Consider the following 24,830-nt stretch of genomic DNA (forward strand, 5'->3'; position numbering starts at 1 on the left):
GAAAGACCGGCAGCAAGCCCTTCTCTCCCGGGCACAAAATAACGTCAACCAACAGACGCCGTTACCTTAACCATCCGCTATTAAATTCTGCAAAGTGCCGCGGGTGACCGGAAGAACCTCGGAACGCAGCAAGGGTTTGCCTTCACTATGATACATCACTTGGTTGAGACGCCTTCCGAGAACTCGCAAGCGTTGAATTAAGACTCTTATAATCCTTTCTAGGGCACCGGAAGGAGGAAGGTAGGAAATGGGGAGGGGGGACGGAGGCGTGCGTCGAAGCGTGTTGCCTTATTTATTTAATTTTCATCTCCCCCAAAGGCAGCAATTGCGGAGGCTCCATCCGGATCCGCGCGCAAAAACTGGCGTCGTGACGCGGACAGGGCTGTGGAAATGTGGCGAAGCGGACTGTGTGCGACAGGCATGGACTAGGTCCTGGCTCGCTGGAGGGAAGGGCTCGGGCTGGCGCTGGGAGCGAGGAAGAGGAGGGAACGGGTAGGCAGGCGGGGAAGCGCGTACTAAAAGGCCGGCGCCGGCCTGAGAGTCGCTACTCAGAGCCACTTCGGTAGCGCGGGCGCGCCGAGCAACACTCTAGGAGGAAGCGCGCGCGTGCACGGACGGACCCCAGTCGCTCTAGCAGCACGACGCTAGGATCCGCGCTCCAGCAGAAGGCCCCGCGAGCCCTTCCATTCGCCAACCGCCCCCTGCAAACAGCAGTGAGCCGCAGCTCGGGCGAGCCGAGGCTGCAGCACGCGCACTGAGGCGGCTGGCCCGGGATCAGGCGGCTGCGCGACGCCAGCCCCCAAATCCACTCTGGTCGCCGGCAGGCCCCCGGGATCACAGCCGCCCTAGAGCGCAAGCCCGCTAGAGCCGAGATTCCCTCAGCGTTCCTGAGCGCCTGAGCGCGGCCCCTGAGTCCGGGGGCAGCTTAGCTTCCGCAAACACCTGCGCGGCTGACCAGACCGCGCGGCGCCAGCGAGTTGGGACTCGCCCTTCCCTTCCCAGGCTCTACGGGGCGCGCGGACGCGCGAACAGCCGCCGCGGCTAGCGGGCGGCGCCAGCAAGTGTCAAGACCCTTTCGGAAGGAACTTTGGGCACTTCTCCCCTCCCGACTGGCTTCAGGCAGGGATCGCAGGGCGACACCTGGCTTATCGGCGCCCTCCCCCCGCTTTTCCATCGGGCTGCAACTCCACTCCATTTTCTGCATAAAGGTTCTAACGCAGGCCAAGGCACCATCCACCCACCTACAGCCCGAGCGCGCAGTGAGCAGCAAGGGCTGCTACTCGCCCCCACAGGGACCACGGGCAGTGGGCACTTTGGTACAGCCGGCAGGCAGACGCAGAACGCCGAGGGCGCCCCGGCTAGCTAGCCTCCAAATCGTGCAACCTCGGTGTGCCCGGGGCGCGCCATCTGGAAGCCGAGGCCTGCCGGACTACTGTGTGGGGCGGGGCGCGCGCGGCAGGCAGCGCGAGGAAGCGCGGGAGAGTGGTGGAGGTGGCTATGCCCGGGTGAGTGGCTCGGGGCGGCGAGGGCGGGAAGCCCAGCGTGGAAGGTAACTCCCGCGGCCGCAGCTGAAGCCCGTCTCGCTCCTCTCTCTCCTGCGCTCTCCTCCTCCGCGCGCTCCTCTGGCGGCGGCGGCTCCGCGCGTCAGCTGCGGCGCCGCAGCCACATCTGGGGCGGCCATGTGCGCTCGGGGCTCGGCTCGGCCCGCCGCCGCGCGACGGCGCCGCAGGCCCCCTGCCAGGCAGGGTGGCCTGCCGGCCGGCGGGTAGCCAGGCAGCCCGGGACCGCAGTTTATCGCGCGCCGCGCAGGGCAGCGCCGGGCTTGCTCGTAGGCCGCTTGGACACCCCCGGCCGCGGTGGCTCCGCCGTGGTGCGGCGGCGGCGCGGCGGAGGCCTCCTGCTCGCGCCGGCCCGCGCACGCCCTGCCGCGCCCTGCGTCAGCCCCGCAGGCCCGGGAAGCGGAGTCCTGGCGGGAGCCGAGGTGGGAGCCGTGCTGCCGGGTTCCCGGGCTCCTACTCCTCCTCCCCCGGCGCCACCGCCGCCGCCAGCCGCCGCGCCGGGTCCTAAAGCCGCGCGTCTCAAGAGGATGGTGCGCCTGGCGGCCGAGCTGCTGCTGCTGCTGGGGCTGCTGCTGCTCACGCTGCACATCACCGTGCTGCGCGGCTCGGGAGCCGCCACCGGGCCCGACGCGGCCGCGGGCAACGCCAGCCGAGCCCAACTGCAGGTGAGTGCGCCGCCGGAGAGGGGCGTGCGCGCCTGCGGGGATGGTTTGTGGGGCGGGGGTGCTGAGCTACTGCCTGGTGGATGCAAGGAGGCGGGTCCTCCGCCCCACCTAAGAGCAACTGTTTTGGTAGTAGTTTTGCCCGGGCCACTTGACTTAGGCAGAGGCGGAGCGGGGACACGTGCCTGGAGGCTGCACCCGGCTTCCAAGTCTGGCAGCTGCGCTCCTTCAGTTCCGTTGGTCACGGGTCAGGTGCAGAGTTGGTGGGGAGGTGGAGGGAGCGAGGTTTGGGATGAGCACAGGAAGTGTGGAGATACGCTTGCTTGGGGGTGCTACCAGTCTTTCGTTGCCCTTCGGAGGCTGAGTAATGTTACTCGAGGCTGGAGGGACGCAAGACTTCACAGGATGATATCCCTGAAGTCTTTGGGAGAAAGAACTCCGGGAGTCTACCCCTTGAGGAAGCAATGCCAAAGGTCAGGACATAATTTCCCAAGGAGGATAGCCAGACACCCCCTCCTCACCCTCAGGGTTCCCTTGCTTCCAATGTTCCTCCGGAGGCCTCGCCTGAGGTCCCCCGGTTGCCCCCTTGGTCGTGGGGAAAGTGCAGAGTGAAGGCACTGGTAGTGATTGGGGCCAGTGTTACCTGGGGCTTTTAAACTCGTAGCAAAGTCTTTCTCCCAAGGATCTACCCCGTTGAAGGTCGCTTTAGCAATGGGATTCTGTTTATCCATTTCAGCTTCAGGGCAAGGGGAGGGCATAGTGGACGGTCAGACACAATGTGAGTTCTGCCTTCTGAAGAGAATTGCCCAGCTAGGCGTTTCCTGCCGCTACCTTAGTGCCTTTCCTTGAGTCTAAGGGTGGGACAACTGTAAACTTGGAGCATAGGCAAAAGTAAACAGGGATTTTCCCAGGAGGCAGAGGGGATTCTTTGGCTCCTAAAATCAGCTCAAACCAGGCGCGGTGGTTCACGCCTGTGATCCCAGCACTTTGGCAGGCAGAGGCGGGTGGATCACCTGAGGCCAGGAGTTACAGACTATCCTGGCCCACATGGTGAAACCCCGTCTCTACTAAAAATACAAAAATGAGCCGGGCGTGGTGGCGCACGCCTGTAGTCCCAGTTACTTGGGAGGCTGAGGCAAGAGAATTGCTTGAACCTGGGAGGTTGCAGTGAGCTGAGATCGCGCCACTGCACTCCAGCCTAGGTGACAGAGCGAGACTCTCTCAAAAAAACAAACAAATAAATAAATAAAACGAAATAAGCATTATTCATTGTTCCCAAAGGACTTTATATTCATTGTCTTTGATAATTCACTTTTTACATCTTTATACAATTTGTAGCGAAACTTTACCGTAAAGAGAAAGCTCATAAAACACTTCCATTGTGTTTACTACGTGCCACTGTTTTAAGTGCTTTACAGAATCTAACTCACTTAATTTAACCATAATCTTATGAGATATAGTACTGTTAATATAGCCCCTTTACAGATGCAAAAACTGAGGTACAGCGAGGTTAAAAAACTTGACAAAGTTCAGACATTCCAGACTCTTGATTAACTACACCAAATTTTGTCTCTACCAGGATAGACTAAAGCAAGGTGATTATTGCACGCAATTACAAAACCAACAGTAGAAAAGTACACACCCCAAAGCTTAAAGTTGTTTTAACTTTGAGATATTTCTAAAAATATCTTAACTTTGTGGGATCTCTCATCTTCTCCTGTGGGTAGCTAGGTACAGCGACAGACTGAGGGAATTTCTATGGGGAAGTTGAAGATGCCACCATCCTATACACTGGGGCACCCACCAATCTAACACTGTAGGGATAATTCTTAATATTTTCAAGATTTCTGGAAGTTATATTTTATACATGATGCTTTCTTTCCTCATGGACTCATGAAAAGCCATAAAAATGATGTTCTGTGGAAAAGTAAATTTGGCAGATTTCTTTATGAGGTGTTTGCTATCATTAGAATAACCCGGGGTTGGCCTTTTCCACTTTAACAGTAAGGTAATGAGAGAAGCAGCTGGTGGAAGTGGCAGTTCTAAAAGGGAAGTGGACTGAATTCTCAAAAGGGGCTTTGGCTGAAGAACTGCCCCAAGAGGACAGAACAAATGGGGGATTTAGAAAGAGTTATGCTCCTAGAAATATCTGAGTCCCAAGTAGCTGCTAATCCACCAGCTTCAGCTTATCTTGTAATAGTGTTCGGTAATACTGTCCACTCAATGCACACACTTTTCCAAGCAGAATGATGAATTTAGCAGTTTAGTTCGTAATTTTGCTGTTTTGTGATTTGTTATTATAAAAGTTTTATACTCTTCCTGACCAAAGTTATTTCTTTGGCCCTCTGACTCTGCAAAGGTTTTATAAGTCAAGTGAAGAATGTTCTGCCAAATGAGGAGGTCTGCAAAAGACATTTATTAGTCCATCATTTTCAGGCCCCAGAAAGTGAATTTGCCAGTAGCAGGTGTATTTGAAGACAAAACTGTGGTCATTGTATTCTTTCTTTTTACCAGACATTTTAAACCCAAGTCTTAAACATCATCTAAATTTATTGGTTCTATGCTGTCCTGAGCTACTAAAATCCCTCTTCTTAATCAGAAAATTAATCAATCCATATACATCATTTTTATTGTTTTTGTCTCTGTGTACAACCTTCTAAAATATAAGGTTGTCTTAGAAATATGCAATGGTGGGCTTATTTACCCGAATTGTAGTATGTTTGGATTCATCTAAAAAAGGACACATTCTTATTTAAGGACATATCAAGGACACCCAATAAAGTAGTAGTAAGAAAAGCAACAATAATAGCTAAGATTTATTAAGTGCCTTTTATGTGGCAGGCACTGTTCTTAGCGCTTTAGACATATTAGCTGTCTTAATCCTCACAAAAATCCCATGAATTGAGTACTATCGTTATTCCTGTTTCAAATGGAGAAACTGAGGTTAGGTAATTTGCCCAAGGTTGCACAGCTAGAAGCTTCTTAATTTATTTTCGTTATTTTATAGTGGGGAGCTATTTGAAGCATATTTCTATTGCAAGTTCTGGATAAAGTTATACACTCAAGAGAGAGAAACGCTTTTAACAATTTACATTTTCAAATGTATCTTGACATTCTTACTGTGTTCACTAGGACATATATGTATATATACACACATATATATATACATACACATATATGTATAAATATTATCTTACTTTTTTTTGTAGTTTCAGCATACTAGGGGCTACATTTTTGACTCTTTGTATGACTGTCTCCCCTAGTATGCGCGAGTGTGCTTAAAACATTGATAGGTACGATGTGACGAGGTGGCAGTAAAATGTTTTGAGTACACTATCCATATTGGTTAACTGGCTGATGAACATAAAAATGTTTGTCTTTGAACTGTTTTCAGTATTTTTACATTATCTAGTAAGAAATTAGATAACTGTGTGCAATAGCTGCATTAAAATGCATGGAAACATCAACTTTTTCTTTGCTTTTGAATCTTATGTCATTAGAATAAGTATGTCTCATATTAATCAGATACTCAGATTAGTTCTTTCACATATATTTAATTAATGTTAATGAGAAAACATAGACATGGATATAGATATAGATATATAATAAGAGTAGTCTGGAAGACAAAATATAGAATCCATAGGCAATAATAGTACTAATAAAGGTATCTCCTTTGTCTGAAATTCAAATGATTGCCTTTCCACTAAATCTCAGTCAGTTTTAGAATCATGAATTTCTATATATTTTTAGTAGTAAGCCAGAACTCATTAAGGCAGTGAGATTTAAGCAAGTATTATAAAACACCAATTTGATTATTTTTACAGGAACATTAACACAAACCAAACTCTGGAATGTAGTAAAATGTCTCTGTTCTCTATTTCCTAACTATCATCTTTATGAACACTTTCCATCTTTTATCCCTCTATTGCCTTCAATAAAACAGCTTAGCTTCTTGTGTTCACTGCTTTGGATTTAGGAGTTCATCCAAGCTACTTATAGCAGTAGAAGCAAAAGCATAATTTATCTGTACTTAATACAAGAAAGTCAACAGCCATTTGTGTTTCTTATTTTGTGACTTACCTGCTCATTTTCCAGTCAGGCTGATTACTTTTACTGGATTTTTTTTTTTTTAAATGATGAACAGTTGTCTCACTTAGCTATTGCTGCAGAACAACCCACCCTAAAATTTAGTGACTTAACACAACCACCATTTTATTTCCTCATGAATTTGTATGACAGCACCTTGCTTGGGCTCAGCTGAGTGGTTCTTCTGGTGATTTCACCTGATATTACTCATGTAGCTGTAGTCATCTGTTGGCTTCATGTGGGCTAGGTGGTTCAAAAATACTTCACTCATTTGTCTGATAGTTGGTGCTTGCTGTCACCTAGGTTTGCTCTCCATAGAATCTCTCATCCTTAAGGAGTCTAGCTCATATATCTTTACACGGTGGACTCAGAGCAGCAAGAGAATAAAAGCAGAAATTGCAAGACGTCTGGATGAGTTTGTACAACATCATTTCAGCTGCATTCTATCAGCCAAACAAATCACGTGGTTACTTAGATTCTAGTGGACAGGAAATAGATTCCACTTCTTGATGGGAGGAGCAACAAAGTCACATTAAAGAAGAGCATGTGTACAGGGAGGAATCGTAGGCATCTTTTTATCTTTGTTCTCCTAATTTTTGATTTACATTTTAGAACCCGTAGTGCAAGGACATAAAGTGTCCTTTTTGGTGACTGTCTTTCTATCAAGGTGAAATTCTTTATCTCTTTTATTGCCTTTAGTCTTGAATACTTTTTTGTGTCATATTAATATTGCAACTTTGCTCTTTCTTCCTTTTAGAATTTGTTTGGGTGTCTTTTCCAACCTTTATTTTCAAACTTTTTTTGACTTTTTATTTTTTTCAAATGTATTTATTTATTTTGAGATGGAATCTCACTCTGTCACCCAGGCTGGAGTGCAGTGGCGCAATCTTGGCTCACTGCAAGCTCTGCCTCCCAGGTTCACGCCATTCTCCTGCCTCAGCCTCTTGAGTAACTGGGACTACAGGCGCATGCCACCACTCCTGGCTAATTTTCTGTATTTTTAGTAGATACTGGATTTCACTGTGTTAGCTAAGATGGTCTCAATCTCCTGACCTCATGATCTGCCCGCCTCGGCCTCCCAAAGTGCTGGGATTACAGGCGTGAGCCACCACGCCTGGCCCAACTTTTTAATTTAAATATATTTCTTATTAATAAGCTATAGCTAAATTGTACTTGTTTATGCAAAGCATCAATGGATTTAACCCATTTATATTTATTGTGATTATTGATAAATTAGAATTTTTTTATTTTATTTGCTATTCTAAAATTTTATTTATTTTATTTTCCTCCCTCACTCTCACCTTCAATTTATTTATATCATCTTTGGCAAGAGGATTAGCCTTCCTATGTCTAGATTTTCTCATCTGTAAAATAGATATATAGTAACTATTTCTCAGTATTATTGTAAGGATTAGAACATTGAATGCATGCTAAATGTGTTATTAGAGTTTGGCATTTAATCATTTGATAAGTATTTATTTATTTGTTTATTTAAGTGGAAGCTTGCTCTGTTGCCCAGGCTGGAGTGCAGTGGCATGATCTTGGCTCACTGCAACCTCCACCTCCCAGGCTCAAGTGATCCTCCCACCTCCGCCTCCCAAGTAGCTGTGACTACAGGTGCTCACCACCATGCCCAGCTAAGTTTTGTATTTTTTGTAGAGACGGGGTTTCACCATGTTGCCCAGGCAGGTCTCAAACTCCTGGACTCAAGCGATCCACCTGCCTCAGTCTCCCAAAGAGTTGGGATTACAGGCATGAGCCACCATGCCTGGCCATTTGATAAGTATTTAAATATTACTTTTTAAAATTTTTATCAAGTTTTGAAAGTTATCTGTTCTATTTCTATTATGTTTAACATTTTAACAAACATAATTGAACTAACACTTTTCTATTAATGCTGAGAATCAACCATTATCTATAACCTAAACCCATCACATAAACAAGATTCTGACATGCTAGATGCAAGATTCTCTGTCTTGTCTGTATACTATCTCTAATTTTTTAATCTTCTGAAATTTTAGTGCTAGAATATTTCTTTTAATCTTTCTTTCTTTTGTCTTTCTTTTCTTTTAGTATGTCTATTTTAGGAATCAATTCTTACCAGTTTTATTATACTCCCAATAATTATTTAGACTTAATTCTAAGATTTACTTATTTATCTAGCTGCTGCCTTTCGAGACGGAGTCTAGCTTTGTTGCCCAGGCTGGAGTCCAGGAGTGCAGTGGTGTGATCTCGGCTCACTGCAACCTCCCTCTCCTGGGTTCAAGCGACTCTCGTGCCTCAGCCTCCCAAGTAGCTGGGATTACAGGTACCCACCACTATGCCCGGCTAATTTTTGTATTTTTAGTAGAGACAGGGTTTCACCATGTTGGCCAGGTTGGTCTCGAGTAGATATCTCTCTTTTATGATCTCAGGTGATCTGATCTCAGGTGATCTGCCTGCCCCGGCCTCCCAAAGTGCTAGGATTACAGGTGTTAGCCACTGTGTCTGGCGTGCTGCTGCTTCTTCAATCTCATACTTTCATCTTTTATTTTGCTAAAACACAGTTTCAAAAATTTTTTCAGAGACAATTTATTAATTATAAACTCTGTGAGAACCTATATCTTTAGACCTATCTTTATTTGATTCTCAAAATTAAATGCTAATTTGGCAGTTGTCTGTCTTCTATCTTATTTCCCCCCTAAGAATTTTAAGAATACAATTTAATTTTTTATACTATCTCATATTTCAGATGAGAAGCCTAATACCATTTCTTTGTAGGTGATTTTTTAAAAACTTGATGCTTTTATGAGTTTTTCCTTTATTCATAATGTTCAGAAATTTTACCAGGTTGTGTTTAGATTCAGGGCTTTAGCTGTTAGTCCTGTTCAGCATATGGTGAACCCTTTCATTCTGAAGTCCCAACTTTGTCTCCAGCTTGAAAAAATTTCTTTAGTTATATCTTTGGTATTTCCAATATCCCTGAACTCTTTTTCTGGAACTCCTGTTAGAGATTGAAACTAACATTGAGATTGAGATTTCAAGATCCATCTTTAATGTCTCTTAATTTTTCTTCTTGTACTTTTATTTCTGCTTTTTAATTGTGTCTTATGTCTTGAGGCATTCTTCTGGCTATTTCAACCCCAGTGTCTTGTTTAGGAATATTTCATAACTGAATGCTCATAGTAAATATCAGATGCAAATGTCAAACTCAGCCACTCTGAAACCCAGGACTGAATGAAATAGTTCTACCATTTCCTGCCCTCAGCCTTTTCTCCTAACTTTTATAGCCTCTTTTCTCCCCTTCTTTTTCCTTCCCTTTCTTTCCTTTTTCTTTCTTTTTTATCTTCCTTTCCTTTTTCCTTATCTTTCTTCTCTTCTCTCTCTCTCTGCATTTGTTAAAGTTTTTTTTAAAGAAAACAATATATAATTTACATACGATAAAATGGATGAATCTTAAGGGTTCAATTTCATTTTTACAGTTGTATATGCCTATATAGTTACCACCAAAATTAGGATATAGAACATTCCCCATCACCCAGAAAGTGTTCCGGTGCACAATTGTAGGCAATTTACTCCTTCCAGAGGCAACCAATTTCTGGCTTCCATTACCATAGATTAGTTTCGCCTGTTCCAGACTTTCACATAAATGGAAATGTACTGTTTGCATTTTTCTGTGCGCCTGGCTTCTCTCATTAAACATAGTTTTTGAGATTCATTTATTTTGTGTATATCAGTAGATTTCTCTCTTTTATTGCTAAATGATAGTCCACTGTGTAACTCTATCACAATTTGTATATTCCCATCAAGGGACGTTTGGTTTGTTTCCATTGCTTTGCATATTATGAGTGAGACCATGTTAGTGTTTTTACACAAGCCTTTCTGTGGACCTATGTTTTCATTTCTTGTGAGTAAATTTCTAGTAGTAAGGCTGACGTAGTCTCTGTTCTTGATATTATTGTGGCAATTCTTCTAGGGAAACTGACTTTTTAGAGATCTCACTTTCCTTTTCTCAGCTCTGTAGTGCTTCACTTTCAATCGATTGCCACTTGTTTCTTATCTACCAGAAATCCCTCTCTCTCTTCTGTAGTTGGCCCTTCTTTCAGCTTTCCAGTTCTATTGTGGATTGACTCATATTTCTTCTACTTCTTCCATAGAATTAATAAATAGAAAAGAGGTAAACACCAACTTGGGCAGCCACCTTGAGCTGAAACACTGTAATTCTATTTCTTAATTTTATTTTCCTTCATATAAACCAAAATAAAGTTCTATCATTTGTGCTGTTCCTTCATTTATTCACTTCTACCCATAGTTTAAAAGGCATTAATCTTTGAGGTTTGGGGGCATCCTCAGATGTCTATGCATTTGGTCACGAAGAATCTGTTTTGGTTTTAAACTTACAAAGCAAATAATCTCAATAACATTTTCCACATGTCATACAAGGGTTTTTAACAGCTCTTAATATCAGAACATTTTTCCTCTGATAATGCCCATTAAATCCTTTATGCTACATGTTAATTTCTTGTTCACTTTGTTCACTTTTTTTTCTTCCCAGTGTTCATGAACAGGTGACTTCACTCTTTTCAAGAAACTTCTCCTGCAGAACTTGAAGATTATTATGTAATAGCTCCTTTGTCATTTCCAAATTCCATTATCTCAGTTTCTTTAACTTGTCTTCACTAGTCTTATTGTAAAACACTTTAGTGCTTTCTGTAGTTCTATTATGTCTCTCTCATCTTCTGAGAGCATCTGTCTTTTGCAATCCTTGGCTTAGAGTTTATAAATTTTACCCTTTACAAATGTTATGATTTGTAAACAAAAGGATGACAATGAAGCCCCTTTCCCCAATGATAGCTAAGAGTGTCCCTCTGTCTCTACTTATCCCCCAAAGACAGGAGATCATTTAGAGATGGGATGGGGTTGTTGGTTTAGTGCCCAGATTGTATGTAGTGGGTTCAAACAAACAGCAAGGGACTGTGTTATAGAAAATAAAAAAGAAAAGAACAAAAAAACTTCACTTTGCATGGTATTTAAACCTTATACAATTCCTTTTTATAAGAATTATAAGAAACTGTGAACATAAATACATAAAACTTAATTTATTTCTTTCTGTGGCTTATCAGTCAAGAGTTTAGATCACGTCCAGTGCTGACAAAACCAATATGCTTCTTATGCCCAGTGTTTCTCTTGGAACTAAACACTCACTGCCCACTGTGGTCCCTGTCTTGATAATGTACCCTTCTGGCTCTTTCTCTTCCCTGCCTGCCTTCCTCTTCCCCTACCAGAGATTTCTGGGGTCATCTCTCAAATAAATTACTTGTTCTTTGTCTCAGGGTCTGCTTCTGGGAAAACCCACACTAAATGAACCACACCCGAATGATAGTCATGATGATAATGGATACTCCTCTAGGTAGTAACAACACAGGAAGTCTCCAGAAAGATAACAGAGCAGAGTTTCCATGAGACACCTGCTTGTTGTTGTCATTAACAGCGAGGAAGTCTGTTAGCCTCAGAGAGATGTGCTGCAGGCAGCAAAAAAACCAGGCTATCCCATGCACTCCTGGAGCAGTCAGGAAAAGGGAAATTCCAAAATTGCAGAGATGGGCTGCAAAGGTCACGCACAGGCAAAGCCTACAAATTCCTGGTGTTCAGAGATCTAGTGGGTCCTTTTTCTCCTGAGATGCTGATCCCATGGTCCTTTACTATGTTAGGTGGGAGGATGAGTGACAATGAGGAGGCCTCAGAGGCGTGTGGGATTGTCCTCTAATGCCTGAAATAAGCAGAGGCCTTGACACAAATAGCTTAGCATCAACTCCCTAAGCACAGACCAGCATGTGTCCGTGGAAAGTTATCTTTGTAAACCAAGTAGAAGTCAAAACAGTAGGTTAACTACCCCTTCTTCCTGTTGGCCTGACTCATGCACATTTCAGTAAACCCAGTCATCTTGCAGAGAGCACTCTCCATGGCCGATACACATCCATTAGACAGCAACACTCGCATTCTCCATGGAAGAGATAGTACTGTGAGGTTCATGGAATAGAAGAGTTCTGTCTTCAAGTTTGGGTCTCTGAGCTGCCCGATTTGCAGTTTTGAGGACCCCAGTCACCAGATATTCAAGAGCAGTGACCTGGAAAAGGTCAGGTAGACTTTGAATGCAATGGGCCATTGATGTCTTCTGGACACCACTTATCTATTTTCAAAAATAACAAAGTATGTCCAAAATCTATATGAAGAATGCAGAGAAGCTGGAAATAGTCATAGCCCACCCCAGTGTTAACTTCCTCCCACAAGCATCCAGATAGAATATTTTCACCAAGGACAAGGAAACAAATAGCCGACATGCCTTGCCTCACAGGTAACCCTGGGAGATAGCAGTGAGGACAGGAGGAGAAGAGTGGCAGTCATTTTACTATTATTTTTTTTTAAATACAGCTTTGTCAAAGTGCAATTAACAACTAATAAACTGTGCATATTTAAATGAAAAATGTGACAATACTGACACCTATAAAACCATCACCATAGTCAAGATGATGAATAAATCCACCATCTGAAAAGTTTCCTTGTGCTCCTCTGTGAGCTTCAGCAATCTCCGGGCAGCCACTGATCTGCCTTCTCTCACTGCAGATTAGTGTTGGATTTCCTAGACTTTTATATATGTGGAATACAGAATGCATAGCATTGCATGATATGGCTTCCTTGCTCACCATAATTTTGAGATTCATTCACGTTGTTTTGTGCATAGAGAACTTGTTCGTTTTTATTACGAATTCATATTCTATTGTGTGGATATACCACAATATGCTTACCCATTGACTCATTTAGGTTATTTCCTATTTGGCAACTATTAAAAATGCTGTGAACATTCGGTATAAGCCTTTGTGTGAACATTTGCTTTCATTTCTCTTGGGTGAATACTTTGGAGCAGAATGGTTGGATCATATAGCAGTTGTATGTTTAGCTTATTAAGAAATTCTGGAACTCTTTTTGGTGCACTCACATAAAATGTTTAGGATCTACAACAATCCAGGTACTTCCTTGGAAAACTTCACGGAATTTGAAGGTTGAATCCCAGGATGCTATTTTTCTATAGTTAAAATATAAATGTATGAACTACAGTATATTATGAAATACTGGAAGAAGGAGAGAAGACACTGTCTCCTTAGAAAGAATTCTCCTTTCTTTTCAGAATGCCCAAAGTAGTCTCATGGGTCTCGATTCTCCAAGTGATGGTGGTGACATCGATTGTAGTGACCATCATGGTGGGGGTTGTGAAAAGAAAATTGGATGCTGAACCAAAAAAAAAAAAAAAAAAAAAAACAGGCTAGAAAAGTGTCCCAGAAGAAAACTCTACTTCTCCCACATCCTGCTGTCCAATATTCAGTGATTCTCTTGCCCCATTCCTAGTCCCCATGAGTAGAAATTAAAAAACCAGAAATGGATTTCGTATCTTCTGCCTGGGGCCTCAATTACATTGTGCCATAGAAACCTGGTATGGATTTTGAGCTCAAAATGAATTGGAAACCAGGTTTATTGCTGGGAATCTTCAAATTTCAGGGAGTAGAAAGAGCAAAAATAAAAATGGAGATTCCCACCGGGCGCGGTAGCTCATGCCTGTAATCCCAGCACTTTGGGAAGCCAAGGCAGGCAGATCACCTGAGGTTAGGAGTTTGAGACCAGCCTGACCAACATGGAGAAACCCTGTCTCTACTGAAAATACAAAATTAGCTGGGCATGGTGGTGCATGCCTGTAATCCCAGCTACTCGGGAGGCTGAGGCAGGAGAATTGCTTGAACCAGGGAGTTGGAGGTTGCAGTGAGCCAAGATTGTGCCATTGCATTCCTGCCTGGGCAACAAGACTGAAACTTGATCTAAAAAAAAAAAAAAAAAAAAAAAGGAGATCCCATTAGATGTTCCTAATTCTTGGCCCAAGAAATGAATTGAGGAAATTCTGACCTTCTGGGCACATGGGACGTAGGAGAGCACAGATTGTTAGTGACTCACATAGGATTCTCATTATGAGGGAAAATATTGTCCTTCTCTTACACATAAGGTAACCCATCCCATTGCCCAAATGTTCACTAGGTGCATTCATGGCCCAGAGATAGACAAGAAGCTCAGAATGGCTTCTCAGCCCTTGCGCTGGGAATGTGGTCTACAGACCACCAGTATTAGCATCTTCTGAAAGCTTGTTGTAAAATAAGAGTCTTAAGCCATGCCCAGAACTACTGAATCAGAATCTGCATTTTAAAAATGTTTATTTATATATATTTGGGGAGTACAGGTGCAGGTTTCTTAGGTGCATATATTACGTAGTAGTGAAGTCTGGGCTTTTAGTGTACTCATCACCTTAGTAGTGAACATTGTACCCAATGAGTAATTTTTCAGCTCTCATCCCCTCCACCTCCCACCTTTTGGAGTCCCCAATGTCTGATTACTCTTTGTATGTCCGTGTATGCCCATTGTTTAGCCCCCACTTATAAGGGAGAACATGTGGTGTTCGACTTTCTGTTTCTGAGTTATTTCGCTTAGCATATGGCCTCCGGTACCAGCCATGTTGCTGCAAGAGACATGACTTCATTCTTTTTTATGTCTGAGTAGTATACCATGGTATATTTCTTTACCCAATCTTCCACTGATGGACACTTAAGTTAATTCTATGTATTTGATATTGTGAATAGTGCTGTGATAAACAGATGAGTGCAGGTATCTTTTTGATGTATTGGTTTCTTTCCCTTTGGGTATATACTCAGAAATGGGATTGCTGGATTGAATGGTACTTCTATTTTTGGTATTTTGAGAAATCTCCATACTGTTTTCTATAAAGGTTATGCTTATTTACATTCCCATCAACAGTGTATAAGTGTGCCCTTTTATCCACGTCCTCGCCAACGTATGTTGTTTTAGACTTTTAACAATAGCCATTCTGACTTGTGCAAAATGGCATCTCATTGTGGTTTTAATTTTTTTATTTATCTGATAATTAGTTATGTAAAGCATTTTGTCATATGTTTGTTGTCCTCTTGTATGTCTTCTTTTGAAAAATGCCTGTTCATGTCCTTTGTCCACTTTTTAATGAGGTCATTTGGTTTTTTCTTGCTGAGTTGTTTGAGTTCCTTTTAGATTCTATATGTTAGCCCTTTGTCAGATGCATAGTTTGCAATTTTTTTTTGTACAGAATCTGTATTTTGACAAGGTCACCAGGTTAATCATCTGCAGGTCATGGTTTGAGAAACACTGGTCTACATGCATGTTTTTCTTACAAGTTGCAGGTCCCAGAAAGCACTTAATACAGGTCCTGTGTTATCCAAATATTGCCTAATAATACGGTAGGACAACTACTACAAATCTCAGTGGTCTGCACTTATAAGCATGTACTCTCACACTCAGGGGTCCGTGGGTCAGCTAAGGTTCAGTAGATCTAGGCAGGGCATGGCTTTAAGCTATGGATTGGGTCTAGGTTTATGCCATGGGTCTCCCATTCTTTTGTGACCAGCAGGTTACCTGCCACACATTTCTCTCATGGTGATGGGATTATACCTCAGTCATATCTGTTACCATTTCACCAGCCAAAACAAGTCATAAGATCCAACAGACTAGCCAAAAAGTGGTCATGGGCTTTGGAGTTGTTTTGATTCCAGTTCTGCTCCTCAGTTAAGTCTCTGCCCCTAAGCAAAATTCTTACACTTCTCTACATCTCTGTGTCCCATTCAGTAAAATGGGATAAGAATAGTTACATCACCAGGGCTGTGTTGGGAAGCTGCTCAGCCTGACTCCGGGGCCAGAGTAAGGCCAAGAGGGAGAGTGAGTCCCAGAGGGCCCTGCCACTGAGAAGTTAGAGCTAGAGAAAGCTCCCACATGTCATCCTGTGGGTTGCTGTGGCAGTACAGGATTCAGCCCCCACCAAGGGTTGTTTCTGAGTCAAGAAACACACGCCCATCTCTTTCCATCTTTTTTCGGAAGGGTTGCCCTTTCACTGCTTACAAATTGTGTGCTACATAGTAGGAACTGTGCCTGCAAATACATTATTCATCACTTATGGGGCTTGGACAATTTGAGCCTGTGACCACTTTCCCTGATGAAAGGGCACTGTTTCCTACCTTCCTTCCCCAGATGCAACAAAAGAAACAGAACATGCCTGGGGACAGGAGTTCCACAGGCTCTGTGCGTTGTATATTGTACTTTTTTTTTTTTTTTTTTGAGATGGAGTCCCATTGTGCCACCCAGGCTGGAGTGCTGCGGCACAATCTTGACTCACTGCAACCTCCACCTCCCAGGTTCAAGCAAGTCTACTGCCTCAGCCTCCTGAGTAGCTGGGATTACAGGCACCCACAACCATGCACGGCTAATTTTTGTATTTTTAGTAGAGACAGGGTTTCACCATGTTGGCCAGGATGGTCTCGATCTCTTAACCTTGTGATCCACCTGCCTCGGCCTCCCAAAGTGCTGGGATTACAGGCGTGAGCCACCATGCCCGTCTCGGCCATACTTCTAACAAAGACCTGCTCAGAGTTACAATTCTTGGGAGTGATACAGTAGAAGACAATTATGTGAACAAACTTCTCACCTTTCCAACTAATGCTGGGATATTCGTTGAGTTAGCACTGGAAAGACTAGCCCCCATGATTCAATTGCTTCCCCCTGGGTCCCTCCCACAACACGTGGGAATTCTGGGAGAAACAATTCAGTTGAGATTTGAGTGGGGACAAAGCCAAACTGTATCATTCCACCCCTGACCCCTCCAAATTTCATGTCCTCACATTTCAAAATCAATCATACCTTCCCAACAGTCCCCCAAAGTCTTAATTTATTTCAGAATTAATCCAGAAGTCCACAGTCCAAAGTCTCATCTGAGACAAGGCAAGTCCCTTCTGCCTATGAGCCTGTAAAATCAAAAGCAAGCTAGTTACTTCCTAGATATGATGGGGGTACAGGTATTGGGTAAATACAGTCATTCCAGATGGGAGAAATTGGCCAAAACAAAGGGATTACAGGGCCCAGGCCAAGTCTGAAATCTAGCAGGGCAGTTAAATTTTAAAGCTCCAAAATGGTCCCCTTTGACTCCATGTCTCACATCCAGGTCACGCTTATGCAAGAGGTAGGTTCCCATGGTCTTAGGCGGCTCTGCCCCTGTGGCTTTGCAGGGTCAACCTCCCTCCAGCTGCTTTCAGAGGCTGGCGTTGAGTGTCTGCGACTTTTCCAGGCACATGGTGCAAGCTGTCGGTAGATCTACCCTTCTGGGTTCTGGAGGACAGTGGCTCTCTTCTCACAGCTCCACTAGGCAGTGCCCAAGTAGGGACTCCGTGTGGGGGCTCCAACCCCACATTTCCCTTCTGCACTGCCCTAGAAAAGGTTCTTCACGAGGACCCTGCCGCTGCAGCACACATGAGGTCCCTCCCACAACACATGAGAATTCTGGGAGATACAATTCAATTGAGATTTGAATGGGAACACAGCCGACATATCAACATGCCCCTGACCCAGCAATTCCACCTGAGTATGTGCCCAACAGAAATCTATTCACTAATGCACTCAAAGACCTAAAAAAGAATGTTCATAGCAGCACTGTTTAAAATGGTCCCAACCTGGAAATAACCCCAATGCCGTCAACAGAATAGATAATAAGATAGTTAAGTGTACACAGTGGGAAGGAACAAATGACAACTACATGCAACATGCACAATTTCACAAATGTAATGTTGAGTGAAGGAAACCAGGCACGGTAAAGTACATGCTGGATAATTCTGTTTAGGTAAAGTTCCAAACCAGGAATAAGGAACCTGTGCTGTTGGAAGAGAGTTACCTTTGTCAAGGAAGTGATGGAAAGGGAGTCCAAGGAGGGCAGCTAGGGCACCAGTGATGTTTTGCCACTTGATCTAGGCGTTGGTTACATAGGTGTCTTCAGTTTGTGAAATCTCATTGAGCTGTAGAGTTATATATGTGTATATTTCTGTAGGAATATCATACTTCAATTTTAATAAAAGAGTAAAGAACGCAGCCCGGCAGGGTACATGGTGTAGAAGAGATGGCTGGTTTTCACTGGGAAAGATGACCCACAGCCCTGGAATTCACTCTCTGGGCTCCCTGATGTGTGTGCTATCCTGCAGATTGTTCTCCAAATGGGAATGAATGCAGGCTAGTTTCAGTATTATGGGGGTGCTCCTCTGCCTCAGGTCCCAGTGCCATTGTTACAACATCAAAGACCAACTGCTGGCTGAGATGCAGTCCATATGAAAAGAGTGACCAGCAAATTTACTGCTTGACTTCATTCCCTTTAAAAGGAATTGGCTCCATGGTCCTCCTTCAAAGCTCAATTGTAGACATATATCTTCTTTATAGGACATCGTTTACAATAAAGAGGAGCAATAACTTAAAATTTTTAAAACAGAATACCTTTGAGAGCACTGTGAGATGGACATTCCATTTCATAAACATCACTGTGGTTACATTGCCCAAACATTCCCAGAAGTCCAGCCATGGGCCTGCGAGCCTTCTACTGGACATGGTGACATTTGGGGACTAATTTGAATTATATTTTTATGCTCCAGCCCTTTCCCTAGGCTCTGAAAGTTCTTGAGAAGGTCATTAATGAGAGGCAGTCTACTTCAAAGCAGAGGGTTACCTCACTAATATCAGGCAAAATGGCAAAATACATAGCCCATCACTCATTAACTTATTTGGAGCTGCCCTTCAGTGGAGTAAACATTTTTTAAGGATTAGGGCCAAATTAAACTCCTGGATCAATTATACGTGGTTCTCCAATACCCACATGGACATCACTCCACATAATTCCAGTGTGAAAATGTCACAAACTTACTAGCATTTCCAGATACTAGAACTCAACTAGAAAACAGCAAAGTTGTTTGTATGCCTGTCAGAAAATGAAGAACGTTATTAACTTTCCAAGAAAGAAGAAAGTAAAATTATAACATACAGGAAGTTTTTGGCTTCACATGGAGTCTGACCCAGATGTGAAAGTCACATCTACAATCAAAATGACCAGCCTCCTGAAAACTGACCAATCCAGAATAATCCTTTCAAGTTCACTCATGATAGCAGTTGATCAGCCCATAGGGGATATGACGTTCTAAAGAGTGGTCAAGTCATCCATTTCTGTTTAACCCATTATTCCTGAAAAGGTTCAGCTCTCCACACTTTGCTGGAAAAAGGCTAACAACTCAGTGCACACCTCCCTCTCTGCTCCCCTTACTGGTGCATTCAGGAAGACACGAACCAGGTGAGACAACTGAGAGCTCCTTACTGAGAGTGTGAAGTGTGATAGCAGCACAACACGCAATTCTGAAGACATCATGAAATGAGATAAATCTGGGGAATCCACATCAACTAGAAAAAAACTGGAAACATTTGAAGAGGCATTGGGATCACAAAAAGAGTGAATCTAAACATCGAACAGCAGGTATTAAATAGAAATAATGAAAGGCAGGTTCTTAGGAAAAAATATATGGCAGACTAGGTATTCGAAGTTCTGTTCCGGGTTCTCCCCAGGGAATCATTGCCCTGAAGCTCTGTCCTGTGTGGTTCTCTCATGCCCCACAGTGGTTCTTTTACTTCTTATTCACCAAGGCCAGGATTAATGCTAAGGTCTGGACTAACCCAATAATGGACATGAATGGCCTTGGCCTTAAATTTTCAGGGGTCCATCTGTAGGTTCCTCCCTGAGATCTGAGAAGGTTTTTACTTACTTCTTTCATTTTAAGGTGAATGCTAGTGGGGGAATTATTGTGGTGTACCCCGAGAAGGTTCTGTGTCTTGGTCCTGACAATCTACGTGAAGTACCTTTTGTGCCACCAGGATACGTGGGCACATGACAGGCACTCACATACACAAGGGTCACTGCATGTGGCTGCAGGAATGCCCAGGTTGGACCAGGGCTTCATCTGTGCCCCAACCCGCCTGCACTCCATGGTGAGACACTCTGCTTAGAAGGCAGGTTGCAGACACTCCGCAAATTCTAGAATGTTGTTGTTGGCAAGATAGCCAAGCCCCAATGTCTCATTTCATTGACAAATAATCTAAAACCTGGAGAAATTAAAAGATTTGGCTAAGACCATACCATTCATTCATCCTAGTGCCAGCCAGTACCAGACTCCAAAGCAAGTCATCTTTCATGAACCACACAACCCCCCATTCCTGAACATCTGTAAAAGTTTTTATAGCCCCGCTTAGCTGAAGAGAATTAGAGTAAATGTACATCTAAAGTGCTGGGGTCCTGCTACATGGCAGTTGCTCTTAGGTTGTTACAGGAGCAGAAAAGTAATTAAATGGACATGAATTTTCTCTTTTATTTAATATACAACAAAACTGCAGTCAGGCAAATGAAATAATGTACATATAAGCATTGAGCACTGCCCAGCCACCTAGTTAGCATTCTACAATTCCATTCATTCATTCAGCACTTTCATATCGCGTGGTTATGATGAGCAGATATTGTGCTAGGCACTGGAGATTCAATAGAGAACAAGCTTGTGTTCTAGAAAGAAAACTGACAAGAATTGATTCATAATAAAGAAATTATTATAGATTGTGATAGGTGCTTAGCAGGACATAAACAGGGAGCAAAAGACAGGGAATAACTGAGAGTTCTTACTAAAAGAGGGTGGTCAAGGAAGGACTTGAGGGAAAAGTGACACTTGAGTCCTGAGTTGGAGGATAGAAGGACCAGCTCTGCAAAGAACTTGGGAGAGCCGGTCAGGCAGATGGAATCACAAACACCAAAGCCTTGAGGTGGGAAGGACTTTGGCATGACTAAGGGATGGAAAAGAGACTGGAGAACAGTGTGTAAGGAAGAAAGTGGCACATGAACTTGTAGAAAAAAGCAAGAGTTTTGCAGGTCATGATAAAGAATATGGCTGTTCTAGGACTGGTGAGGAAGAAGCCATTGAAGAGCTTCTAAATGATGGCTCCGTCTGATCAGTGGAGAATGAGAGGGAAAAACATAGATGTGTTAGAAAATTTCATAATAATCCAGGTAGGAGGTAATGGGATGTGGACCAGGGTAGAGAGGAGTGGATGGATGCAAGACACAATTTTGAGACAGAGCCAACAGGGTATGCTGGTGGATTGCATTTCAGAGTTAAGAAGTGAAGAGTCAAAGACAACTTCCAGTTTTACGAGGGTAGAGTTCGTGTCAGTGGATTTACATGGGATATGTGGAATATAAGATGCCTCTGGGACATGTAAGTGAAGATAATAGCAGGGAGGTTGTCAAGTGGACAAGCTGAGAGTGAGACGTCATGACCAAAGTGGTAAAAGGAGAACCAAGAGGGGTGGTGTCACAGAAGTCAGGGGAGAAGAATGCCTTAAGGAGAGAGGACTTCTATCGAATGCTGCTGTGAGAACAAAAAAGATGAAGCCAGAGACGTGCTCATTCAACTGAGCAACGCAGCTATGACTGGTGACCTGAATGACAGCAGTTGCAGAGGCATCATGGGAATAGACTCCATTGTCTGTTGGGTAAAGGAATAAATGGAAGGTGAGGAAATGGAGACAGAATATACAAATAAGTCTTGCAAAAGTTTTACTATAAGGGGAGATATATGAACATGTGGTCAAAAAAGAGTTTTTGGTTCATGTAAGATCAGAGATACCAGGGCATCTGTGATGCTGATGAGAACGATCCAATAGAAAGGGAGAGATTGAGGATGCAAAACTGAGAGAGGAGAAATGAGGAGTGAATTCTTCAAGAAGGCAAGAGGCTATGTGTGAGCATTGGCCTTTCGTAGAAGCAGGAAAGCTTATTCTGTGCAACAATTGGGAAGAGGAAGAAAATGAGCTATGCAGACAGGAGAATAGATAGAGTAATGGTAATAAAAGAGTTACCATCCCATGACTCCTGTTCCATCAGAGAAATATGAAGGGAGGGCAGGAGCATAAGTAGGACATTTGAGGAGAGAAGATATGAAATGGTCATCTTGGGTACTGAAGCAAGTAAGATTGTGAAGGAAGGGCAATTGGATTTTGGAACAGTGCTTAATATTCATTTGAGGGTTTGAGGACATGAATCTAAAATAAAGCAAGTTTGTCAAGTTGGATGCTTTTATTGTTCCCATCACCCACCTGCTTGGCTACTAACTTACAGAAGTTGGATCACTGAGTTCAACCAAAATGGAGGTGTTGCCAGTCAACTATATAAGGAGAAGAGAAGGGGGCAAGCAGAGTTGAGAGCCGTTGCAAGGAAATGATTAAAATAAAAGAACACACGTCAAGGAAGGAAAGTAAAAACAAGAGAAGGCTGAAGGGAGTTGAGAAAATGGTAGTGGCTTAGACATCTCAACTAGTTTTAAAACTGGAAAAACGAGTTAAAAGAACGGGAAGTGTCTGTATTAGAAAGTTTACTGACAACAGGTCTAGGGAAGAGGGTGGTTGAGATGCAGTAGAGGGAAAGGGTGTGGGAGGTGAGGAGGTCCAAGAACTGGGGAGGTCATCTACGTGGATGTTGAAGTCACCAAAAAGGATAACAGGAGGTCAATGGTAAAGAAGACTAAGCCAGAAGCTGGGCTTTTCAATGAATAGAGAATGACCAGAAACTCCACAGAGCAGTTGGAACATCCAACATCTTGAAAGGAGCAGGATTTGTTTGTCTGGTTTTGTTTATATTTTTCAGGAGGAAGGGGAAGAAAAGGTCAGGAGGTAGCCATGGGACCAGGAAGATCAGGAGGAGGTTGAGGGGATGTTCAGAGAAGTGGAAAATGAGAGATTGATTATCATGGAGTAAGAGCCCTAGAAGGCCAGTAAAGGACAGGTTTGGGAAGGTGAAGGAGGAAAGGCTGAGTCCAATTAAGTGTTCAGAGATGTGTAGAGTCGAGAGCCTGGTCTCTTGATGGCAACTGGGGTAGCCATGATAGGAATGGTCCTGAGCTTCTCTTGAATGGAGGTGAGACCCTTTGCTCATTGGCATGGTGGCTTCTAGGCTGTTGTTTCTATGCTGATTTAGGTTGGTATAAAAGCATCAGATGAGGGGTAGGAATTACTTGAGCCTCAGTCAGTGAGGTTGGCAGCCATAGCTTAAGAAATCACGTCCCTTAGTGTTCATGTGTGAAGTGATGGGAGCTGATAGTTATACAGATTTCACCTGATTTTATCTACTTGCCTTTGTCATATACTTAAATAGTCCCTACTATGGGCCAGACACTTTTTTAAGCATTTGATTAATATTGACTTATTTAACCTTCAAAACAACACCTTGGGGTAGGCATTATTATTATCCTCATTTTACGCAATAAGATTAAGTACCTTGCCCAAGTCACACAGATAGCAGAGGTAGAGGCAAGATTTGAACTTTGGCTGTCTGGACACCAGAGTCCATGCTTTTCATCACCGTGACTGCGTGGCTTGGGGAAGAAGTTCCTTATCTATTACCAAAAAGAACTCTTGCCTTGGAAGTCAGAAGACATAACTTCAAGTCCCTGCTCTGTCACTAACTGGCTGTGACCATGGGCACAACATTTAACATCTTTCACCCTCAGCTTTCTTAGTGGTCAGTTCCATGCAATCATTCAGGGACCCAGGATGATAGAGGCCCTGATGTCTTCTTAACAGTCCCAGCTCAGAAGTGACATACATCACTTCTGCTCACATGGATCATCCGTTGATGCGGGATGACTGGGAAATGTATTCCCTGAAAAGGGTTGCTTCCAGCGTGGCACAAAGACGTGTATTTTTGCTAGAAAGCTAGCCCTCTCTGACTCTTTACTCAATATGGCTTATGCTTTTAAGATTTTGCAGTATTGCACACTTAGGGCTGTACTCTCAGCTGTTTGTCTTCTTCCTGCCTGACCTCTAGGTCTCTCTTATTATAAAAGCAGTAAAATGACCATCTGAATGCCATTGACTGCCATGCATCCCCTCACTTTTTCAAATATAAGCTATGAATAAAAAAAAGATTAGCCCTTCACTAATGCCAAAACCTAGGGAAGAAATTGAGCGTGCCCAGAATTTTAAGCTATATCCATCACCGTTAAGCATCTGTTTGCACTATGTCTATCCATTAACTAATTAGCAAAACAGACTTTCAGTAGAAATTGTTACAACTCATTTTATATGGAATGACAAGACTTAGAGGTTCATAGTATTTTTGCAGTTAGAATAGCAGGCACAGTTTTCCTGAAATAGTTAGATATTTGAAGGGAAGCTGGAATTGTTTCTCAGTTTTCCAGATATGTTTGCTTTAGTGGAATGGGGATAGACCTCAATGCTCATGGTATTTGCAGAAGGGAATGTTTGTCTATTACCACATCTCCAATGTAGGCATTGCTGATTCATCTGCAGGTCAGAAAAAGCTCTGTTAGCCAGTTCAGGAAGGTCACATTTATAGACAAATCCAAACAAGGTACTTTGCTATCCTCTCTTTTGTTCACAGACAGACAAGATAAACCTAGGCAAAGAGAAAACTTGCCTCAATCTTGGATTAAATGCAGAGGTCTGCTTGCACATTCCAAGGTCAAATTAAAAGTCTACAAGAGCAGGAGACTTGATTCAAAACAGCTCATCTCTGACTGGTTTTCATGTGGGCAGAGGGGACTCTCTG

The 24,830-nt window shown here is 43.4% G+C and overlaps 1 protein-coding gene across 2 annotated transcripts in view; it reads left to right on the forward strand.

The window, feature by feature from the left end:
• Positions 1–1,876: 1,876 nt before the first annotated feature.
• ISM1 (isthmin 1) overlaps positions 1,877–24,830 on the forward strand; it is a 78,551-nt gene continuing 55,597 nt past the window's right edge. The window contains exon 1 of one of the 2 annotated variants that reach the window (XM_017869302.1): positions 1,877–2,224. In XM_017869302.1, coding sequence (XP_017724791.1) covers positions 2,087–2,224 — 138 coding nt within the window. In that variant the 5' untranslated portion in view covers positions 1,877–2,086. Of the gene's footprint in view, positions 2,225–18,785; positions 19,701–24,830 lie in introns of those variants that run through there. The other variant, XM_017869306.1, reaches the window with a different exon arrangement.

The sequence above is a fragment of the Rhinopithecus bieti genome, unplaced genomic scaffold (genome assembly GCF_001698545.2).
Source record: "Rhinopithecus bieti isolate Rb0 unplaced genomic scaffold, ASM169854v2 scaffold_8, whole genome shotgun sequence".
NCBI classification, from domain to species: domain Eukaryota; kingdom Metazoa; phylum Chordata; class Mammalia; order Primates; family Cercopithecidae; genus Rhinopithecus; species Rhinopithecus bieti.